This window comes from Salmo salar, chromosome 28 (genome assembly GCF_965601325.2).
Source record: "Salmo salar chromosome 28, fSalSal1, whole genome shotgun sequence".
Lineage (NCBI taxonomy): Eukaryota > Metazoa > Chordata > Actinopteri > Salmoniformes > Salmonidae > Salmo > Salmo salar.
In genome coordinates, this window is record NC_138318.1 from 22,725,001 (window position 1) to 22,745,437 (window position 20,437).

General features: G+C 41.1%; 1 protein-coding gene across 1 annotated transcript; it reads right to left on the bottom strand.

Annotated features, from left to right (window-relative positions):
• Positions 1 to 1,411: 1,411 nt before the first annotated feature.
• On the bottom strand, positions 1,412 to 20,437 carry ifngr1l1 (interferon gamma receptor 1-like 1). Its single transcript, NM_001360942.2, has 7 exons — positions 20,218 to 20,437; positions 10,185 to 10,305; positions 9,682 to 9,860; positions 9,121 to 9,281; positions 4,756 to 4,924; positions 4,371 to 4,492; positions 1,412 to 2,308 (listed from the first exon to the last, which is right to left on the bottom strand). Exons 1-7 carry the CDS (start codon positions 20,336 to 20,338, stop codon positions 1,922 to 1,924), a joined length of 1,260 nt encoding a protein of 419 aa, NP_001347871.2. The 5' UTR covers positions 20,339 to 20,437; the 3' UTR covers positions 1,412 to 1,921.

Genomic DNA, 20,437 nt, shown 5'->3' on the forward strand with positions numbered 1-20,437 from the left:
AGTAACGCTCATTCCTTCAACGATAAATGCGAATCCGACCATCACCCCTGGTGAGACAAAACCGCGACTCGTCAGTGTCTGGTCCACGATGGTAGGTTTGTGCCCATAGGCGACGTTGTTGCCGGTGATGTCTGGTGAGTACCTGCCTTACAACAGGCCTACAAGCCCTCAGTCCAGCCTCACTCAGCCTATTGCGGACAGTCTAAGCACTGATGGAGGGATTGTGCGTTCCTGGTGTAGCTCGGGCAGTTGCTGTTGCCATCCTTTACCTGTCCCGCAGGTGTGATGTTCAGATGTACCGATCCTGTGCAGGTGTTGTTACACGTGGTCTGCCACTGCGAGGACAATCAGCCGATTATGATTTTTTGCTGTTACATTGCACAACCTTCAATGTTATGTCATAATGACGTACAATTCTGGCAAATTAATTTCGGTCTTTGTTAGGAAGAAATTGTCTTCACACAGTTCGCAACGAGCCAGGCGGCCCAAACGGCTGCATATACCCTGACTGCTTGCACGGAACGCAAGAGAAGTGACACAATTTCCCTAGTTAAAATAAATATTAACTAAATATGCAGGTTTAAAAATATATACTTGTGTATTGATTTTAAAGAAAGGCATTGATGCTTATGGCTTAGGTACACATTGGTGCAACGACAGTCATTTTTTCGCGAATGCGCTTGTTAAATCATCACCCGTTTGGCGAAGTAGGCTGTGATCCGATGATAAATTAACAGGCACCGCATCGATTATATGCAACGCAGGACAAGCTAGATAAACTAGTAATATCATCAACCATGTGTAGTTAACTAGTGATTATGTTAAGATTGATTGTTTCTTATAAGACAAGTTTAATGCTAGCTAGCAACTTACCTTGGCTTCTTGCTGCACTCGCGTAACAGGTAGTCAGCCTGCCACGCAGTCTCCTAGTGGAGTGCAATGTAATCGGCCACAATCGGTGTCCAAAAATGCCGATTACAGATTGTTATGAAAACTTGAAATCGGCCCTAATTAATCGGCCATTCCGATTAATCGGTCGACCTCTAGTACGGACATTGCAATTTATTGCCCTGGCCACATCTGAAGTCCTCATGCCTCCTTGCAGCATGCCTAAGGCACGTTCACGCAAATGAGCAGGGACCCTGGGCATCTTTCTTTTGGTGTTTTTCAGAGTCAGTAGAAAGGCCTCTTTAGTGTCCTAAGTTTTCATAACTGTGACCTTAATTGCATATAGTCTGTAAGCTGTTAGTGTCTTAGCGACCGTTCCACAGGTGCATGTTCATTAATTGTTTATGGTTCATTGAACAAGCATGGGAAACGGTGTTTAAACCCTTTACAATGAAGATCTGTGAAGTTATTTGGATTTTTACGAATTGTCTTTGAAAGACAGGGTCCTGAAAAAGGGACGTTTCTTTTTTTGCTGAGTTTATTTATTGTATATTGGGAAATAATAGGGGAAAAGAAAAGTATATATTACATTACAATGGGGCATGCAGGTCAGGAATGAGGACATTTCTTTTTGACACTAGTTCCTAGCATGCAATACCACTGTGTACCACTTGGGTTTCACATTGTCTATCCCTGGTTTCCCTGATTAGGCAACAGTCCCAAGTGATGAATTGGAAACAACATAATGAAGGCTTTCCCTTTGATTATCCTCTTTGTCTCCACAATAGACTACCCAAATAGTGAGAGGAACAGGGAAATGATTGGTAGCTGAGCATGTGCAAAGACAAATGTGTTTGTTTTTCATGATTGTGTTTTGTCAGTTACTTTTCAAAAATTGCTTGTAAATAGTGTTTTTATAGCATTGGAAATGTATATTTGTATTGTATAATTGTATATTTGTATGATTGCGTGGAGGGCGCCCTCAATGGGATTTCCCTGTTTAAATACATTATCATCCTTTCTCTTGAGAAACTCAGATTTTGTATCCTGTAACATTGTCCCCAGGACTCATCTCCTCTATCACAGGAATGATCCCAGGTCTATGGGGGCAGTCATAGTCAGACGGCTCAGAGAAGTCACTCTTCCCCTCTAGTCCCAACTTTCTCGTTACCGCCAGTGAAGAGCCTGACCCCTCGTTAGGCAACATGACCTCCCCACCGCTCCACTCCTGGTCCTTCAGTCCAATAGGGAGGCGGAGGACCTCTTCCTGGGGGGTACTGATGACTGTGAGGGCATCATCTGGCAAAGATTCCATGGGGGTCTGCAGCAGGGGGGAGCCACCTGTTTGTACCTCACTCAGGATGGTTCTCTCAGGGAGCATAAGTGACCTAACTGAACCCATATGTGACAGTATGGAAGCCTACCAGAGGAGAATAGACATTATTCAGTCAAACATTCTGTGGGTGAAATATGTTTTTCATGTGCTATTGTTTTGACAGTGTTTGCAGGAAGTAGCATATCAATAGTTTGATAACTCCAACAGGAACATGACACATAGTTTCAGGCGAGCACATGTTGGTACATTGTAGAAATTATCTCTGCATTACTATAATCTAGTCTACAGTCGTGGCAAAACGTTTTGAGAATGACACAAATATTAATTTTCACAAAGTCTGCTGCCTCAGTTTGTATGATGGCAATTTGCATATACTCCAGAATGTTATGAAGAGTGATCGGATGAATTGCAAAGTCCCTCTTTGCCATGCAAAGGAACTGAATCACAAAAAACATTTCCACTGCAATTCAGCCCTGCCACAAAAGGACCAGCTGACATCATGTAAGTGATTCTCTCTTAAACACAGGTGTGAGTGTTGACGAGGACAAGGCTGGAGATCACTCTGTCATGCTGATTGAGTTCGAATAACAGACTGGAAGCGTCAAAAGGAAGGTGGTGCTTGGAATCATTGCTCTTCCTCTGTCAACCATGGTTACCTGCAAGGAAACACGTGCCGTCATCATTGCTTTGCACAAAAAGGGCTTCACAGGCAAGGATATTGCTGCCAGGAAGATTGCACCTAAATCAACCATTTATCAGATCATCAAGAACTTCAAGGAGAGCATTCAATTGTTGTGAAGAAAGCTTCAGGGCGCCCAAGAAAGTCCAGCAAGTGCCAGGACCGTCTCCTAAAGTTGATTCAGCTGAGGAATCGGGGGACCACCAGTACAGAGCTTGCTCAGGAATGGCAGCAGGCAGGTGTGAGTGCACCTGCACGCACAGTGAGGCGAAGACTTTTGGAGGATGGCCTGGTGTCAAGAAGGGCAGCAAAGAAGCCACTTCTCTCCAGGAAAAACATCAGGGACAGACTGATATTCTGCAAAAGGTACAGGGATTGGACTGCTGAGGACTGGGGTAAAGTCATTTTCTCTGATGAATCCCCTTCCCGATTGTTTGGGGCATCCAGAAAAAAGCTTGTCCGGAGAAGACAAGGTGAGCGCTACTGTAACAGTGTAGGTTCCGTCCCTCTCTTCGCCCCAACCTGGGCTCGAACCAGGGACCCTTGCACACATCAACAACTGACACCCACGAAGCATCGTTACCTATTGCACCACAAAAGCCGCTGCCCTTGCAACGCAAGGGGAAACCCTACTTCAAGTCTCAGAGCGAGTGACGTCACTGATTGAAACGCTATTAGCGCGCACCACCGCTAACTAACTAGCCATTTCACATCGGTTACACTACCATCAGTCCTGTGTCGTGCCAACAGTAAAGCATCCTGAGACCATTTATGTGTGGGGTTGCTTCTCAGCCAAGGGAGTGGGCTCACTCACAATTTTGCCTAAGAACACAGCAATGAATAAAGAATGGTACCAACACATCCTCAGAGAGCAACTTCTCCAAACCATCCAGGAACAGTTTGGTGATGAACAATGCCTTTTCCAGCATGATGGAGTACCTTGCCATAAGGCAAAAGTGATAACTAAGTGGCTGGGGGAACAAAACATCGATATTTTGGGTCCATGGCCAGGAAACTCCCCAGACCTTAATCCCATTGAGAACTTGTGGTCAATCCTCAAGAGGCGGGTGGACAAACAAAAACCCACAAATTCTGACAAACTCCAAGCATTGATAATGCAAGTATAGGCTGCCATCAGTCAGGATGTGGCCCAGAAGTTAATTGACAGCATGCCAAGGCGTATTGCAAAGGTCTTGAAAAAGAAGGGTCAACACTGCAAATATTGACTCTTTGCATCAACTTCATGTACTTGTCAATAAAAGCCTTTGACACTTGAAATGCTTGTAATTATACTTCAGTATTCCATAGTAACATCTGACAAAAATATCTAAAGACACTGAAGCAGCAAACTCTGTGGAAATTAATATTTGTGTCATTCTCAAAACTTTTGGCCACGACTGTATATGTAGTAGGTTTATGACTAAATCCACTGCAGTGCAGGCCAAACAGTTGAAAGGCTGAACACACCAAAATCTTTGGTTGAGGGAATGAGCCACTTGTCAGTTTACTGTATATCAGCCACACGATGAATGCAATCACCACCATGGCAACGATAGGGATCACAATGTAGAGGGCAGTGTAGCTAGGACCTACAGGGGACAAGTCCAGCAGTTAGACTGACAGTCAAACTGATTTCACATTCAAAACTGTACAGTGTCCTAATTGAGCATTTGCTGATAAAATCAGCCATAATATGACAATACAGACATGTATAACTTTCAAAGCATGTATCAGATATTAGCAGATGTTGTTAATCAAATGATTACAGACAATGTCTACTAAACGATAACAGACATACTGAGAGCTAATATGACTTTGACGTATCCATCACGTAAGAAATTAAGAGTCTTACCGGAATCCCCATGCTTCCCCTCAATGCATATGTTCTGGTGAGCTGAGACATGAACATTGTTTATTTTTCCTTTGATCTTGATGCAGTGCCTATCCATCTCTCCATCGACTGGTATTTCAACCTCACACACATGGTGTTGCTTGTAGGAGCAGGTAAAGCTGTGTTGTTTCTGGGGAAATAAAAAAAGGAATATATTAGGCTATATTACAACAATGTTCATAAAAAATAAATATGCAAACGTTTATATTTGAAGGATATAAATGTGTTTCCTTTTGAAAAATAAGGCTGCTTTGCTTGCAAGTGAAAACAATTTGCAGCAGGTAGATACAGTTGAAGTCGGAAGTTTACATACACCTTAGCCAAATACATTTAAACTCAGTTTTTCACAAGTCCTGACATTTAATCATAGTAAAAATTCCCCGTCTTAGGTCAGTTAGGATCACCACCTATTTTAAGAATGTGAAATGTCAGAATAATAGCAGAGAGAATGATTAATTTCTGCTTTTATTTCTTTCATCACATTCCAAGTGGGTCAGAAGTTTACATACACCCAATTAGTATGTGGCAGCATTGGCTTTAAATTGTTTAACTTCGGTCAAATGTTTCAGGTAGCCTTCCACAAGCTTCCCACAATAGGTTGGGTGAATTTTGGCCCATTCCTCCTGACAGAGCTGGTGTAACTGAGTCAGGTTTGTAGGCCTCCATACTCGCACACGTTTTTTCAGTTCTGCCCACAAATTTTCTATAGGATTGAGGTCAGGGCTTTGTGATGGCCACGCCAATACCTTGACTTTGTTGTCCTTAAGCCATTTTTCCCACAACTTTGGAAGTATGCTTGGGATCATTGTCCAGCTCGTGCTGCTAGGTGACCTAAACTGGGACATGCTTAACACCCCAGCCATCCTACAATCTAAGCTTGATGCCCTCAATCTCACACAAATTATCAATGAACCTACCAGGTACCACCCCAAAGCCGTAAACACGGGCACCCTCATAGATATCATCCTAACCAACTTGCCCTCTAAATACACCTCTGCTGTTTTCAACCAAGATCTCAGCGATCACTGCCTCATTGCCTGCATCCGTAATGGGTCAGTGGTCAAACGACCTCCACTCATCACTGTCAAACGCTCCCTGAAACATTTCAGCGAGCAAGCCTTTCTAATCGACCTGGCCCGTGTATCCTGGAAGGATATTGACCTAATCCCGTCAGTAGAGGATGCCTGGTTATTTTTTTTTTATGCCTTCCTCACCATCTTAAATAAGCATGCCCCATTCAAGAAATTTAGAACCAGGAACAGATATAGCCCTTGGTTCTCGCCAGATCTGACTGCCCTTAAACAACACAAAAACATCCTGTGGCGTTCTGCATTAGCATCGAACAGCCCCCGAGATATGCAACTTTTCAGGGAAGTTAGAAACCAATATACACAGGCAGTTAGAAAAGCCAAGGCTAGCTTTTAAGCAGAAATTTGCTTCGTGCAACACAAACTCAAAAAAGTTCTGGGACACTGTAAAGTCCATGGAGAATAAGAACACCTCCTACCAGCTGCCCACTGCACTGAGGATAGTAAACTCTGTCACCTCCGATAAATCCACTATAATTTCAAGAAGCATTTTCCTACGGCTGGCCATGCTTTCCACCTGGCTACCCCTACCGCGGTCAACAGCACTGCACTCCCCACAGCTACTCGCCCAAGCCTTCCCCATTTCTCCTTCTCCCAAATCCAGTCAGCTGATGTTCTGAAAGAGCTGCAAAATCTGGACCCCTACAAATCAGCCGGGCTAGACAATCTGGACCCTTTCTTTCTAAAATGATCTGCCGAAATTGTTGCAACCCCTATTACTAGCCTGTTCAACCTCTCTTTCGTGTCGTCTGAGATTCCAAAAGATTGGAAAGCAGCTGCTGTCATCCCCCTCTTCAAAGGATGGGACACTCTTGACCCAGGATAGACCTATATCTATCCTACCCTGCCTTTCTAGGTCTTTCAAAGCCAAGTCAACAAACAAATTACCGACCATCTCGAATCCCACCGCACCTTCTCCGCTATGCAATCTGGTTTCAGAGCTTGTCATGGGTGCACCTCAGCCACGCTCAAGGTCCTAAACGATATCGTAACCGCCATCGATAAGAAACAATACTGTGCTGCCGTATTCATTGACCTGGCCAAGGCTTTCGACTCTGTCAATCACCACATCCTCATCGGCAGACTCAATAGCTTTGGTTTCTCAAATGATTGCCTCGCCTGGTTCACCAACTACTTCTCTGATAGAGTTCAGTGTGTCAAATCGGATGGCCTGTTGTCCGGGCCTCTGGTAGTCTCTATGGGGGTGCCACAGGGTAAATTCTTGGGCCTACTCTTTTCTCTGTATACATCAATGATGTCGCTGGTGAGTCTCTGATCCACCTCTACGCAGACGACACCATTCTGTATACTTCTGAACCTTCTTTGGACACTGTGTTAACAACCCTCCAGACGAGCTTCAATGCCATACAACTCTCCTTCCGTGGCCTCCAACTGCTCTTAAATACAAGTAAAACTAAATGCATGCTCTTCAACCGATCGCTGCCCGCACCTGCCCGCCCGTCCAGCATCACTACTCTGGATGGTTCTTACTTAGAATATGTGGACAACTACAAATACCTAGGTGTCTGGTTAGACTGTAGGCTCTCCTTCCAGACTCACATCAAACATCTCCAATCCAAAGTTAAATCTAGAATTTGCTTCCTATTTCGCAACAAAGCATCCTTCACTCATGCTGCCAAACATACCCTTGTAAAACTGACCATCCTACCGATCCTTGACTTCGGCGATGTCATTTACAAAATAGCCTTCAATACCCTACTCAATAAACTGGATGCAGTCTATCACAGTGCCATCCGTTTTGTCACCAAAGCCCCATATACTACCCACCACTGTGACCTGTACGCTCTTGTTGGCTGGCCCTCGCTTCATGCTCGTCACCAAACCCACTGGCTCCAGATCATCTACAAGACCCTGCTAGGTAAAGTCCCCCCTTATCTCAGCTCACTGGTCACCATAGCAGCACCCACCTGTAGCACGCGCTCCAGCAGGTATATCTCTCTGGTCACCCCCAAAGCCAATTCCTCCTTTGGCCGTCTCTACTTCCAGTTCTCTGCTGCCAATGACTGGAACGAACTACAAAAATCTCTGAAACTGGAAACACTTATGTCCCTCACTAGCTTTAAGCACCAGCTGTCAGAGCAGCTCACAGATCACTGCACCTGTACATAGCCCATCTATAATTTAGCCCAAACAACTACCCCTTCCCCTACTGTATTTATTTATTTAGCTCCTTTGCACCCCATTATTTCTACTTTCCACTTTCTTCCACAGCAAATCTACCTTTCCAGTGTTTTACTTGCTATATTGTATTTACTTTGCCACCCTGGCCTTTTTTGCCTTTACCTCCCTTATCTCACCTCATTTGCTCACATTGTATTGTTGACTGTATGTTTGTTTTACTCCATGTGTAACTTTGTGTTGTTGTATGTGTCGAACTGCTTTGCTTTATCTTGGCCAGGTGGCAATTGTAAATGAGAACTTGTTCTCAACTTGCCTACCTGGTTAAATAAAGGTGAAATAAATAAATACAAATTTGGAAGACCACGCTTTAACTTCCTGATGTCTTGAGCTTTTGCTTCAATATATACACATAATTTTCCTTCCTCATGTTGCCATCTATTTTGTGAAGTGCACCAGTCCCTCCTGCAGCAAAGCACTCCCACAACATTATGCTGCCACCCCTGTGCTTCACGGTTGTGATGGTGTTCTTCAGCTTGCAAGCCTCCCCCTTTTCCTCCAAACATAATGATGGTCACTATGGCCAAACAGTTTTATTTTTGTTTCATCAGACTAGAGGACATTTCTCCAAAAAGTACGATCTTTGTCCCCATGTGCAGTTGCAAACCGTAGTCTGGCTTTTATATGGCGGTTTTGGAGCAGTGGCTTCTTCCTTGCTGAGCGGCCTTTCAGGTTATGTCGATATAGGACTCGTTTTACTGTGGATATAGATACTTTTGAACCCGTTTCCTCCTGCATCTTCACAAGGTCCTTTACTGTTGTTCTGGGATTGATTTTCACTTTTCACACCAAAGTACGTTGATCTCTAGGAGACAGAATGCATCTCCTTCCTGAGCGGTATGACGGCTGCGTGGACCCATGGTGTTGCCAAAACTATAGCTTGTTAACAAGAAATTTGTGGAGTGGTTGAAAAACAAATTTTAATGACTCCAACCTAAATGTATGTAAACTTCCGACTTCAACTGTACACGTGAAAAATCTGAGCTTCTACAAGTGTTCCCCAGTCATTTCTAAGTCATAATTTTCTGTCATTTCTTACCAAGTGATATTCTGTGATAACCATGTAATCAAATTCCTTATGATCCAGTCTTTCATCTTTCATGATGGCATGTTTGTAGATGTGAAACGGGTGAATGAATTGAACTTTGATAAGTTGATCGGATACAGCAGAGATGTTGACAGGTGGGAAATCCAATGAGCCTAAAAAACACACAAGACCATTCCTTTGTGAAATAAATCTGAGGTCAGAAAATATGTTCAAAATCTCCCGGCTCTGAGCATTGTGTGGTCAGATCAACAAAGAAATGCTACATGTGCTGTAGTGCATACAGTGTATTTACAAACCCTTTCAAGATACTACTCCAATTCTAGTTGTCAATCACTACATACTGTGGCTCAGTTGGTAGAGCATGGTGTTTGCAACACCAGGGTTGTGGGTTCGATTCCCATGGGGGACCAGTATGGAAAAAAATGTATGAAATGTATGCATTCACTACTGTAAGTTGCTCTGGATAAGAGCGTCTGCTAAATGACTAAAATGTAAAATGTATAACATTGTTCCTATAATTCGCCTTTTGGTTAGCTCAGTGTGAGAACTTACACTGTACATCCACCAGGTCTGGATACACTGTATCGTCATAGGTGAATGAAATTTCGGAGGAATTTGTATTCTGTCCAACAACAGCAGTCAATATGAAACGGTAGCCCTCTTCTATTACTTTGGTAAATGAGGAGACATCGCAGTGGTAGAGGGAAGTGTTTGAACAAACCAAGGCAGCACTGAAAGATAGAGGAAAAGAATTGTTGTGGGTTAGTGGCAACCTCTGATTTGGACTGAAATGTTAGTTCACAATTACAATGGAGAAGCTGACAAAGAACTGTTGACAGGACTTTACATTTCTATGGGTCTTGCTGTTATTGTAATGCATAACCGCAGTGCATGTCAATTTTCCAATAACTATTTGAAATTGTGCGAATTGTGGTATTGTGCCAAGAAACATTTAATATTCACTAGCTATATACACTACATTGGATAGCCTAGGCCCTATTTGGTGAAAAATATCAATGAGCGAGATTAAGCAACCAATATGCTGCAGCACCTACCCAGAATATTTTCTTGTCATTTCCACATTGAACTGTGGCTGCAGAGATGGTTCACTGTAGTTCCAATAGATCACATTGTGAAAATTGTGGCAGATGAGGCTCACGTTGACGGGAGGAGGAACTGTAGGATAAAATAGTAGAAAGTCAGTCCGAATCAACAAGCTCAGTACAGACAGAGATTTATACTTACCATATAAATGACTGTGTTTCTAAAACTGTGCTATATCTATAACAGCATAACATACTAGCAATTAAATCTATCCAAGTGATGTTGCAACAATAACCTGTATACCAGGGGTCCCCAATCACAGTCAGCTGTGGGCCAATGTTTTCTTGAGCGGATGTTAAGGGGACCAGAACATAGTTAGTTATAAATCATTTGTAGACTGCAAATTGACTTCAAGAATACAAAAAACAGATACATTATTGAACAAAAACAGAATCATGATTCAAACCTTGATTACATTGGGATACAATCACATATCCCTCTCTATTTATGCATGTGGATACTTGGGAACAGATTTCCTAAATTGGTGATTTTACAGTCTTGTCCAAAAACAAAACATTATTATTATTATTATTATTATTATTATTATTATTATTATTATTATTATACATTTTTTTAGCTCAGAAAACTTGGGGTGCGGGGCAAATAAAAACATTTTCTTAAAATATAATTTGATCTCAAAGAAATTAAGCTTATTGATTGCACCCAAATTGGCCATTTTAATTGATATGATTAATATAAGTCTTCAATAAATGTAGTACCTAACATCCGATTTGGACCATACATTATACCAACAATGAGTAAGACATGAAGAATCCAATAAACTGATCAAAAAGCCACCCACGTACCCTCCACCCAAACAGCCAGTATACAGTATCGGTTCTCTATGTTTGACAAGCAGTATGGAGCTGCTGCTATGAGTATTGCTTCTTCATCTGGTGATGTTCCCCCCCCCCCCCCCCCCCCGTTCAGAGAAATTAGCCATTGAAGTCGCTCAGATTATTTACTATACATTAGTGTGAAAGTACCAAGTTTTACCCACTAGATTGTCCCGTTATTGCTACTTCCGCCACACATTTATTAATGTGGCTGGTCTCTAGTGTTTATTAAATTAAATCACAACCTTTTCTTTGCAAATTTGGGTAGAAAACCAATAGTTTTTGCTCATGATGGAAATAGACTGTATGGTCATCCTCACAATTGAAGCCAGTCCTACTGAAAGCAATTCAGTTTGTCATTTTGTTAGGCTTTTTTTGTGTCCAGGAAACAGCCTTCTGTGTGTGCTTTAATCTCTCCCAAAAGGTATGGATTAGTTAGACCATTTCTGGTGAACAAGCAAACCATTTGGCTACAGCAGTTCTAATGGTTCAATGTTATGGTCACTAATGTTCTTCAATGGTAAAAGTCCCAAACACACACTGTATAGTGTTTTGCAATGGTAATAATGGTATTGGGTTGGGTTTTATGGTAAATGTCACTAATCACATATAAATGCATTTTCTAATAATTGTATTGAAAAACATATGACTGCCATGCAATGCCATTACAATTGTATTATTTTATTAGGGTTTTCACAACATTGTAGTCACTAGCCCATTTCTCCATCATAGTTTTGGGCAACATCTTCATATGAGAATTGCACCATACAGCCCTCAGAGAGCTGCCATTTGTTGGACTATTCAAAGTCAGTTGGGTTGAAGCATTAGGTCGCGAAGTGAAAGACAAACTGAATTGCTTTCATGGAGGACTGGCTTGAACACACAATTGACCACATAATTAATTTTCATCATGAGCAAAAGCTATTGCTTTTCTACCCAAAGTTGCAAAGAAAATGTTGTGATTCATTTAATAAACCAGCTAAATGGATAAAAGCATGTGGTGGCAGAACCAGGAAGAGAAACATCTAGTGGGCAAAACCTGGTACTTTCACACTAATTTATGGTAATCAACAGATTCACAGGGAATACATTACAAATGGTGAAGAAGCAATACTCCAAGCTGCAGCTCCATACTACTTGCCAAACAGATTACTGATACTGTATACTGGTTGTTGGGTTGGGATTGGAGTGAGGTGTGGAGGGTCATGGTTTGGAATGTATTTTCAGTAACAGCAAGATAGTCAGATAGTTGAAGAAGTGTTGACTGGTGCTTGTGATGAGTACACAGGTGTTTGGGTTTTGACAATTTTGTTTGATTCCTTATGTCTTACTCAATTGCAGGAATAAGTTTGGTCCAAATCGGATGTTGGGTACTATAGTTTGTTGAATATTATGTGAATCCTATCATTTAAAGTTGACAATTTGGTGGAATCAATTAGCTTAATTTCTCAGAGACCAAATTACATTTCAACAAAATAATGTTTCAGGGATGCTTATCTTATCGGTTTCTAACAGCAGAAACAATTTCAGAACAATTTGAGATGGCGAGTGTCATGGCTTGCTGAAATGACATGGAATAACCCAGATGCCATGTTTTCTGGTGTTTTCCTGATTGTTTTGTCCCGAAGCAATGTATTTTGAGAGTTGGGCCCATAGAATTAGGCATTAAAATACTAGAATAGCTATGAACCTTCTTATGATGGGATAAAGGTCAGCCATTTTGGTCAGGGAGTTGGTCAAACATGGTTTGCAAGTGCTGTGATAAGATATTTTACACTAAGGAATTTGAATCCTTTATCTGCACTTTATGCTTGTTAGCTAATTAGCCAGACAGTTTTAGATTTATTCCATTAATAATTTAGATGAACTGACAATTTGCCAACATTCCATTCAAACAATGTAATCAATCCACAGCCATACACTGGCTGAAATCAGTTGAAGATTAGACTTAGACAAGTTGTAAATGCAACAAGTACTGACACTGTATCATATAATAGCACACATCTTTCCAAGGAAACAAAAACTACATTTATGGTCTGTTTACATAGCCTCTAAAATCTATTCATATAGAAAGTGTATAAAACACATATAAACTGTATTTATAATTATGATAACATTTCTGATATATCATACCATACTTTTATTTTCCTGCCTAAGTAAAATCAGGATTAAGTCTCTACTGCCAGTCATTCCAATTTACCCTTTGCCAAGCCCCACCCCAGAATATTGGGCAACCAATCGCAGTACTCCGTTGCTTAACAACCATCTCTAACCAAGCTCGTGTCTGACATCCTTGGAAAAGATCTCGTTTCAAAAGCATGGAAGCCAATGTGGGCTATGGCAAAAACAGAGTTCTTAAAATGAAAATGAATATACTGTATATTATTCTGTTACATTATAAACATAGTAGCTTTAATAGCCGTGTTTATGTGCATTTGCAGCCTTTTGTAGCCTCATGCTACCGTGTACTGTAGTGATGGGGGGGGGATCAATACAGTTACATATTGGGATATTTTGTTTGATAATACACTGCTCAAAAAAATTAAGGGAACACTTAAACAACACAATGTAACTCCAAGTCAATCACACTTCTATGAAATCAAACTGTCCACTGCATGTGGGGACCACAGACCACTTCTCAGTTCCTATGCTTCCTGGCTGATGTTTTGGTCACTTTTGAATGCTGGCGGTGCTTTCACTCTAGTGGTAGCATGAGACGGAGTCTACAACCAAAGCTCATCCAGGATGGCACATCAATGCGAGCTGTGGCAAGAAGGTTTGCTGTGTCTGTCAGCATAGTGTCCAGAGCATGGAGGCGCTACCAGGAGACAGGCCAGTACATCAGGAGACGTGGAGGAGGCCGTAGGAGGGCAACAACCCAGCAGCAGGACCGCTACCTCCGCCTTTGTGCAAGGAGGAGCAGGAGAAGCACTGCCAGAGCCCTGCAAAATGACCTCCAGCAGGCCACAAATGTGCATGTGTCTGCTCAAACGGTCAGAAACAGACTCCATGAGGGTGGTAAGAGGGCCCGACGTCCACAGGTGGGGGTTGTGCTTACAGCCCAACACCGTGCAGGACGTTTGGCATTTGCCAGAGAATACCAAGATTGGCAAATTTGCCACTGGCGCCCTGTGCTCTTCACAGATGAAAGCAGGTTCACACTGAGCACGTGACAGACGTGACAGAGTCTGGAGACGCCGTGGAGAACGTTCTGCTGCCTGCAACATCCTCCAGCATGACCGGTTTGGCGGTGGGTCAGTCATGGTGTGGGGTGGCATTTCTTTGGGGGGCCGCACAGCCCTCCATGTGCTCACCAGAGGTAGCCTGACTGCCATTAGGTACCGAGATGAGATCCTCAGACCCCTTGTGAGACTATATACTGGTGCGGTTGGCCCTGGGTTCCTCCTAATGTAAGACAATGCTAGACCTCATGTGGCTGGAGTGTGTCAGCAGTTCCTGCAAGAGGAAGGCATTGATGCTATGGACTGGCCCACCCATTCCCCAGACCTGAATCCAATTGAGCACATCTGGGACATCATGTCTCGCTCCATCCACCAATGCCACGTTGCACCACAGACTGTCCAGGAGTTGGCGGATGCTTTAGTCCAGGTCTGGGAGGAGATCCCTCAGCAGACCATCCTCCACCTCATCAGGAACATGCCCAGGCGTTGTAGGGAGGTCATACAGGCACGTGGAGGCCACACACACTACTGAGCCTCATTTTGAATTGTTTTAAGGACATTGCATCAAAGTTGGATCAGCCTGTAGTGTGGTTTTCCACTTTAATTTTGAGTGTGACTCCAAATCCAGACCTCCATGGGTTGATAAATTGGATTTCCATTGATTATTTTTGTGTGATTTTGTTGTCAGCACATTCAACTATGTAAAGAAAAAAGTATTTAATAAGATTATTTATTTCATTCAGATCTAGGATGTGTTGTTTAAGTGTTCCCTTTATTTTTTTGAACAGTATATATCGTATTGACAATATCATTGCGCCAAAACGCTAATATTTGTCCATTATAGGTTGTTCTCCATCTTTTTAAAAATGGGGAGCCAATATGTTTTCAGCACTTTTATTTCCATGACTAATCAAAACTTGTTTTCAAATGGCTCTCTCTTGTCCCTCTGCAGCAGACATATTGTGTTGCACCCCGCCTTTTGCCTTCAGAACAGCCTTATTTCATCAGGGCATGGACTCTACAAGGTTCCTCAGGGATGCTAGTCCATGTTGACTCCAATGCTTCTCAAAGTTGAGACAAGTTGGCTGGATGTCCTTTGGGTGGTGGACCATTCTTGATACACACAGGAAACTTGAGTGTAATAAACTCAGCAGCGTTGCAGTTCTTGACACAAACCAGTGCACCTGGTTTGTGTCAATACGCCATTCAAAGGCACTTAAATATTTTCTCTTTCCCATTCACCCTCTGAATGGCACACAATTGTTTCAAGGCTTAAAAATCCTTCTTTAACCTGTCTCCTACCCTTCATCTACACTGACTGAAGTGGATTTAACAAGTGACATCAATATGGGATCATAGCTTTCATCTGGATTCACCTGGTCAGTCTGTCTGTTTTGTATATTTAGTTTATACCTCCACAGTTTACTGGGCCTGTATATTGTATGTAAGCCTATAATCATGGTTATTCCTTTCTATTATTTTCCATAGAACCACTTATACACTCTCACTGTTACTATGAGCCATCAATACAGAGGAGCGTGGTGTAGCGAACCATTATCTGAATAAACCTCGTCTGAAGATATCTTGGACTTCTTGCCGGACAGGCCTGTGGTGGCTGAACGCTATCCATTGGCACTTAATATAACTGTAATAGTGCTCGTTCTACATTGTCCTCTCGGTTAAGCCTTTACTATTTTTCCAGACACAACTGCAGATTCAGATTGGTTATCGGCCTAGCTCCTTATTTATTTGTAAAGGAGTTTGTTAAACTCAATCCACAGGTAAAGCATACTCGTCTGTATCAATTAAAAGAAAACAAAAGATAACTGATTCAGATCAAAATTGTAACAGGGAGAGCCACAACACAATATTTTTTTTATTTCACCGAACAACTCTGGGGATCATTATGTCTGAAAGTTTTCAACAGAACACAGCAGCACTTCACTGTTATTTCACAAGAGCATGTACTGTCTTTCAAGTCCCACAACTCCATTTAAAAAAAATTATTAAAATATACTGTATGCTTGCATGTACAGTATGTCAACTTTTCTATGCAGGTATACTATAGAATAAATCAAAATGTAAATAAAAAAAATTCCCATGCTAATAAATTATGGTTTATGATAGCTGGTTGCTAAAATTCTAATAGTTTGTCTTATTTCAGTTTATGTGACAAAACAAGCAATGCATAGTGTAGAGAATCATTGTACCATCTAAACCGCTGTGAAATATATTTTCAATAACCCAAAAATATTGTATTTTCAGCTGTTTGAAGCTAGTGTACAAAAAAAAGACGCAAAAAGGAAACTTAAGAACTGGAAGCATAGAAATAGAGCACATAGAACAGATATACCGCTTCTTAGATATGCTTTCAATGAGAATGACCAATCTATAACTCACATTTCTATGTGAAATTGGTCAGTTGCCAAAAAGGTACATATTGCAGCTTTAGGTTTGCTGGGAAATATTCAAGATATGGGCTGCATTGTGTGCAAGTTAAATAAACCGATAAATCTTCCAGCACAACATAAGAATAAGAAGTAAATAAAGTAAATAAAATAATATTAAGCAAACCAGATGGTACGATTGTTTGTATTGTTTTAATTTACAGACAGCCAGGGGCACACTCAAACACTTAGAAACAAAGCATTTGTGTTTAGTGAGTCCGCCAGATCAGAGGCAGTAGAGATGACCAGGGATGTGCATGAATTGGACCATTTCTGTCCTGCTAAGTACTTTTGGGTGTCAGGGAAAATGTATGGAGTAAAAAGTACATCATTTTCTTTAGGAATGTAGTGAAGTAAAAGTAGTCAATAATAGAAATAGTAAAATACTTTAAAGTGTTTTTACTTAAGTACTTTACACCACTAAACATTTCCTCACCCAGCATCTGTGCTGTTTTGGGGAAATACACTTCCGGATTTAGTTTCACAACATTAATGTTACTTTAGAGTGGGGGAAAGCAATGTACTGTAGTCCTCTGTTCTGTGGAGCACAACACACTAGACTAGAGGTCGACCGATTAATCTGCATGGCCGATTAATTAGGGCCGATTAAAGTTTTCATAACAATCGGTAACCTGCCTTTTTGGACGCCGATTACATTGCAATCCACGAGGAGACTGCGTGGCAGGCTGACCACCTGTTAAGCGAGTGCAGCATCAAAAGGACCTTGTGGCTGCAAGGAGCCAAAGTAAGTTGCTAGCTAGCATTAAACATATCTTATATAAAAAATAAAAAAAATCTTCACATAATCACTAGTTAACCTAGTAATATCATCAACCATGTGTAGTTAACAAACTTGTTCTGCATTGCATATAATCAATACAGTGCCTGTTAATTTATCATCGAATCACAGCCTACTTCAACTTCGCCAAACGGGTGATGATTTAACAAAAGCGCATTCGTGAAAAAAGCACAATTGTTGCAATAATGTACCTAACCATAAATATCAATGCCTTTCTTAAAATCAATAGACAAGTATATATATTTTTTAAACCTGCATATGTAGTTAAAAGAAATTCATGTTAGCAGGCAATATTAACTTGGGAAATTGTGTCACTTCTCTTGCGTTCAGTGCAAGCAGAGTCAGGGTATATGCAGCAGTTTGAGCCGCCTGGCTAGTTGCGAACTGTTGAATGGCTATTTAGTCCTAACAAAGACCATAATTAATTTGCCAGAATTATACAATATTATGACATAACATTGAAGGATGTGCAATGTAACAGTAATATTTAGACTTAGGGTTGCCACCCGTTCTATAAAATTCGGAACGGTTCCGTATTTCACTGAAAGAATAAACATTTTGTTATAGAAATGATAGTTTCCGGATTTGACCATATTAATGACCAAAGGCTCGTATTTCTGTGTGTTTATTATATTAATATTAAGTATATGATTTGATATTTGATAGAGCAGTCTGATTAAGCGGTGGTAGGCAGCAGCATGCTCGTAAGCATTAATTCAAACAGCAGCTATTAGCAATGCTTGATGCACAGCGCTGTTAATGACTTCAAGCCTATCAACCCCCGAGATTAGGCTGGCCATACTAAAGTGCCTATAAAGAACATCCAATAGTCAAAGGTATATGAAATACAAATGGTATAGAGAAAAATAGTCCTATAATAGCTACAACCTAAAACTTCTTAACTTGGAATATTGAAGACGTGTGTTAAAAGGAACCACCAGCTTTCATATGTTGTCATATTCTGAGCAAGGAACTTAAACGTTAGCTTTTTTACATGGCACATATTGCACTTTTACTTTTTTCTCGAACACTGTGTTTTTGCATTATTTAAACCAAATTGAACATGTTTCATTATTTATTTGAGACTAAATTGATCTTATTAAGTTAAAATAAGTGTTCATTGTTCATTCAGTATTGTAATTTATTACAAATATATATAAAAATCTGCCGATTAATCAGTATCGGCGTTGAAAAATCATAAATCGGTCGACGTCTAGACTTGGCCACTCCATAAAAACCACTGAGGCCACAATAATAACCCACACATGAAGTTAGGCATGTGTCAGATAACAGAGAGGTGTCAGACCACAGAGAGGTCTACTGTAACTGTATGTTTTCTCTGTGGTGTAAGTGTGAAATCTACAGTGAGTTTCCCACTGAGGTTGAAGGAACAAAACTTTACTTAGGCTACTGGCATACAAATATAATGCAAAACCAACTGACAATAAACAGTTAAACTAGCACCTTATTTATTGACAACAACTGACTACTTTAAGGACAACTTTTTGTGCATCAGTCCACTGCCTGAATAAAATAAAACACATATACTGACAATAATGTAGCGAAATCGGGAGTTAGTCCTGACTCAATCCCGGGTCCAGCAACTGTCAACCCAACATCTTAGCTGTTACGCCAAGAGATCCAAACCTCTTCTTGAGGTCACTAGGTGTTGGGTTATGGTCACTATACTAGCCCCTTACTCCAGGAGAGCATGTCCCTTCTCTACACAAAGTCACATGTACACCCAGTGCTTAATCTGTAAATCGGGAGATGCACAAACAAAAAGTGAGTGCAAGAGGGGGTGATAATCAAGCATTGCATGCATATCATCGCATTAGAGTGGCATAGAGCAGTAGAGTAGAGGCACATACAGAAGTTGCAGACAAGGGGAGTATTTTTAGTAGCCAAGGGCCCTGGAAAATGTTGGCTTTATATAAACGCATGTCATGCAATTCTGTTATTTTACATGACTACGGTATTCATTATTTTTTTTTTAATACCGCACAAATGATCAAAATGGCAGGCTACTTTCACACTGTTTGACTCTGATGTGTGCCACAAAGTATTTCACTCTAGCCACACAATTAAGGAAATTAGAAGGGGGCGGGGGGGAGATTTGACACAACACGTGTTTTTGTTAGGCAAGTCAGTTAAGAACACATTCGTATTTACAATGACAGCCTACCAGAAAGCAAAATAACTCCTGCGGGTACGGGGGCTAGGATTAAAAAATAAATAACAAATATAGGACAAAACACATCACGACAAGAGAGACACCACAACACTACATAATGAGAGACCTAAGACAGCAACATATGGCAGTGACACATGAAAACACAGCATGGTAGCAACACAAAAATGACAACAATATTATGGCAGCAGCACAACATGGTAGCGGCACAAAACATGGTACAAACATTATTGGGCACAGACAACAGCACAAAGGGCAAGAAGGTAGAGACAACAATAGATGACGCGAAGCAGCCACAACTGTGTTACACCAAGAGATCCTACAATATATTTATATATTGAGTATACTTTTGGAATAGCTATATCATTTCCAAGAACATTGGCATATTGTACAGTGGCCTTCCGCCTGCATTATGTTGTTGAAAGAATTAAACAGGAATACTGTCTTAAATACTTACAGTAACATCAGCTCCAAGTGATTAATCAAAGCGTCATTTAAAGCTAACTATTTTACGGCAAAAATGACTTACCGTAAGAAACGACCTGTTGGTTTAAAACCAAGATCAGAGAAATGTGGACTATCCTTAAACCGGCCATTTCAAATTTTGTCGAGTCTATGTAAAACAATATGAAATGTATCTGAATGTCCATATGAATAGGCCTATACCTATTTCAGATCATTTGAGAGCCTTTGGTCTGTCTAACTAAAAATACAGACAAAATGCATTTCCAGCAGAGCCAAACCCCAGG